The 3,180-nt window shown below is 52.0% G+C and overlaps 3 protein-coding genes across 6 annotated transcripts in view; all 3 read left to right on the top strand.

The window, feature by feature from the left end:
- LOC105304213 (DExH-box helicase 34) overlaps nucleotides 1-3,180 on the top strand; it is a 79,603-nt gene that overhangs the window by 4,746 nt on the left and 71,677 nt on the right.
- The window catches only part of LOC105304196 (C5a anaphylatoxin chemotactic receptor 2-like), a 32,606-nt gene that overhangs the window by 3,286 nt on the left and 26,140 nt on the right, over nucleotides 1-3,180 (top strand). Inside the window, exon 2 of the mRNA XM_011378172.2 lies at nucleotides 2,055-3,151. Within this exon, the coding sequence (XP_011376474.1) occupies nucleotides 2,070-3,104 (1,035 nt within the window). The 5' untranslated portion in view covers nucleotides 2,055-2,069 and the 3' untranslated portion in view covers nucleotides 3,105-3,151. The remainder of the gene's footprint in view (nucleotides 1-2,054; nucleotides 3,152-3,180) is intronic.
- LOC111730734 (C5a anaphylatoxin chemotactic receptor 2-like) overlaps nucleotides 1-3,180 on the top strand; it is a 21,164-nt gene that overhangs the window by 3,295 nt on the left and 14,689 nt on the right. Inside the window, exon 3 of one of the 4 annotated variants that reach the window (XM_023522125.1) lies at nucleotides 790-885. The exons of the other annotated variants lie outside the window; for them this stretch is intronic. The gene's annotated coding sequence lies outside the window, so the exon portion shown is untranslated. The remainder of the gene's footprint in view (nucleotides 1-789; nucleotides 886-3,180) is intronic. 4 annotated transcript variants of the gene reach the window in all.

Below are 3,180 nucleotides of genomic sequence, written 5' to 3'. Positions count from 1 at the left end.
CGGGTGTCCTAGCGGGACAGCTGGCTGTCCTGCCTTCTAACTCTCTGGAATGTAAGATTTTTGCATGATAATGTTGTAGGGTGAGTTCGAGAGTGGGGCTAAGTTCAAAGACTGGGCTTTGACTTGCTTAGCTGAGTGACCTCAGGTAAGTTACCTAACTTCTCACTGCCTCATCTGCAGAATGGGTATAATGGTGCTATTAAAGTCAGAGCGCTGTTATAAGGATTAAAGAGTACGACATTTAAAGTGTTTTAAGCAGCGCCCAGCACATTGCACGAGATGCTAAGCGGTGGTTTCTAATAATATTAATACCAACATCAATAGTTATTATCGCTGTGAGAGGCCACGTCGCTTCTCTGCTCTCTCATGCTTCCCACCTCACGTGGAATTAAAGGGAAAGTCCTTACAATGCCCCCACGTGGCCCCCTGATGTCTCTCTGCTCCTAATTCCCCCTCAGCTCTTTCGTCCACCTGACTGCAGTCACTCTGGCCTCCATGTTCCTTGACCGTCACCATCATGTTCCCCCCTCAGGGCCTTTGCACCGGCCGTTCTGTGTGCCTGGAACTCTCTTCTCCCAGATCCCCACACAGCTCTCTCCCTCACCTCCTCTGTGGCTTCGGTCAAACTTCATCTCCTCAGAGAAGCCCTCCCTGACCACTCCTTTAAAATTCCAACACAGAGAATTAAAACTTCCCCGTGTACTATTTTTGCCTTTTGCCATAGCACTTATCAGCTTCGGAAATACTGGGTATTGTGCTCATTTATTCCGTTCAGTCTGACTCCTTCAGTCTTGTCCCCTACTGCGGGGGTCCCTAGCCCCTGGGCCACGGACTGGTACTGGTCCGTGTCAGGAACCGGGCCGCACAGTAGGAGGTGAGCAGCAGGTGAGCAAAGCTTCGTCTGTATCTGCAGCCGCTCCCCAGCGCCAGCGTCACCGCTTCGGCTCCGCCTCAGATCATCAGGCGTTAGATTCTCATGTGAGCACCGGCCCCTGGTGCCGCAAAGGTTGGGGACAGCTGCCCTACTGTGTGTCAAGTGCCTGGAACAGAGCAGGCACTAGGGGACTGTGGAGAATGAATGAATGAATGAATGAATGACTCGTAGAGAATTCAACATATTCTTTTTCCTGCTTTCTTCACACTATCATTCCTTATAAAAATTGTTCTGGGAGGATTCTAGAAATGTTCTGTTTCTCAATCTGGTGGCCAGTCACACAGTCGTGCTCAGGTTGATTGTGAAAGCTAGCGAGTGCACCTGTGCGAGGCGTGTCCTTTGCTGTCTGCGTGCTTCACGATGATCCAGTCTGTGTTAAAAAAAAGAGGACGAGATTGCTCCGGAGTCGCGTTTTTCCTCGCACCAATCTCCAGAATTGCAGATGAAGAAGAACCGAGCCAAATACTTTGGCCGTGAATCCATACGAACCTTTCCCCGTCTCGATGGATATTCAGATTCGGATGTTTCAAATTCTAGAATTCCAGGCCGGTGATAGGAGAGCGTTTTCACGGTTCAGTGTTCTAGCACTTCATGGTCCAATCAGGTAGCCGCTAGCCAGGTGGAGCTATTCAAATTAATTAAAACTAAGTCACATGGAAAATTTAGTTTCTCAACTGCCCCGGCTCCGTTTCGGATGCTCCGTAGCCACCTCCGGCTGACGGCTACTGGAGTGGACGCCGTCGATAGAAAGCATCTTTATCAACGATGAAAGGTCAATCAGACACGTAATTCCAAGTAGTGATCGGCTAGGGTTCTAAGAGTTTAATATTTGGGAATTTCAAGAGATTTGATCTTGACTGTGTTCTGACACTAGCTTTCTAGAAGTCCGATATTCTAACGGGCTGGGATTCTGCGTTGGAAGATTCTAGAATTCCAGGATGCGAATGAGCTAGTTCTCACATCGTGCTGTTCTAAAATGCCGGCATTTGAAGGCGCTCAGGTTCTCACATTGGTGCATCTCCCTGTCTGAGATGCTGATGGGCTGGGGTTTCCGCCCCCGAGGATTCTGAGGGCCTCAGAGTCTTCACCTGTGGTTTCGTGGCCTTTGTCTCCTGTCCAGGTGTCTGGGGACGAGATGGCAGATACTACTGGCGACCACGAGTATGAGCCGTATAGCGAGACTCTGGATGTCCTTGTGAACTGCGCAGCTGGCGACTGCATCCCCACCGAAGCTCTCCACTTTGCCTTACTCCCGCTGTTAGTTGTGGTCTTCCTGGTTGGGGTGCCGGGCAATTTTATGCTTGCCTGGAAGACCAGGTTTTGGCCCTTCTGGAAATGGAATCTCTACATGATCTGGTTCTACCACCTGGCTGTGGCAGACTTATTCTGCTGTCTGTATCTCCCTGCCCTGGTGGTGACTATCATTCGGCGGGGCTACTGGCCATATGGGGTGATGGGCTGTCGGGCCCTGCCCTTTGTCATCTTTCTGTCCATGTACACCAAGGTCCTACTCCTGACTGCTCTCAGCTTGGACAGCTTCTTGCTGGTCCTCAAGCCCACCTGGTGGACTGAGAATCGGTGGCTATATTGTGTGCTGTTAGCTCGTTTGGGAGCCTGGTCCTTGGCCTTGCTGCTGGCCATGCCCTTGGACATGTACCATCAGGTGCTCCTGGAGACCTACCCATCCCAGCTGGAGTGTGTGCTGGACTACGGCAGCTGGACGGTAGCTGAGAACACAGTGACTGCCATCCAGTTTATTTTTGGCTTCCTGGGGCCGCTGGTGGTCGTGGCCAGCTGCCACGGTGCGCTCCTGCACCGTGAAGGCCGATGCCGCTGGTCCCTGGGCATGGTTGCTGCGGTGTGTTTTCTGGTCTGCTGGGCCCCCTACCATGTGCTGCGACTGGTGATCACCATGGCTGGCTCCTCCTCCACGCTTTCGACCCAGGCCCTGCGGGCTGAACCCTTTGTTGTAGGACTCGCGCTGGCTCACAGCTGCCTCAATCCCATGCTCATCCTGTATTTCGGAAGGGCTCGCCTTAGCCGGTCGCTGCCATCTGCATGTCACTGGGCCCTAAAGGACTCGGGAAGCAATGATGAAAGTGTGATCAATGGGAATTCCAGCAGCCATGACCAGGTCTCTGAGACGGAGGTGAGGCTGGAAGGAAACTAATTTTTAATCCTCCTATCCCATTTCACACAACGGGGCTTCAGGCACAGGTACATCCAGGGGTTCAATGATAGAGTCA

Source organism: Pteropus vampyrus, unplaced genomic scaffold (genome assembly GCF_000151845.1).
Source record: "Pteropus vampyrus isolate Shadow unplaced genomic scaffold, Pvam_2.0 Scaffold333, whole genome shotgun sequence".
Taxonomy (NCBI): Eukaryota; Metazoa; Chordata; class Mammalia; order Chiroptera; family Pteropodidae; genus Pteropus; species Pteropus vampyrus.
The sequence above is the reverse complement of the archived record's forward strand: the minus strand, read 5'-3'. Positions and strand labels throughout refer to the sequence as shown.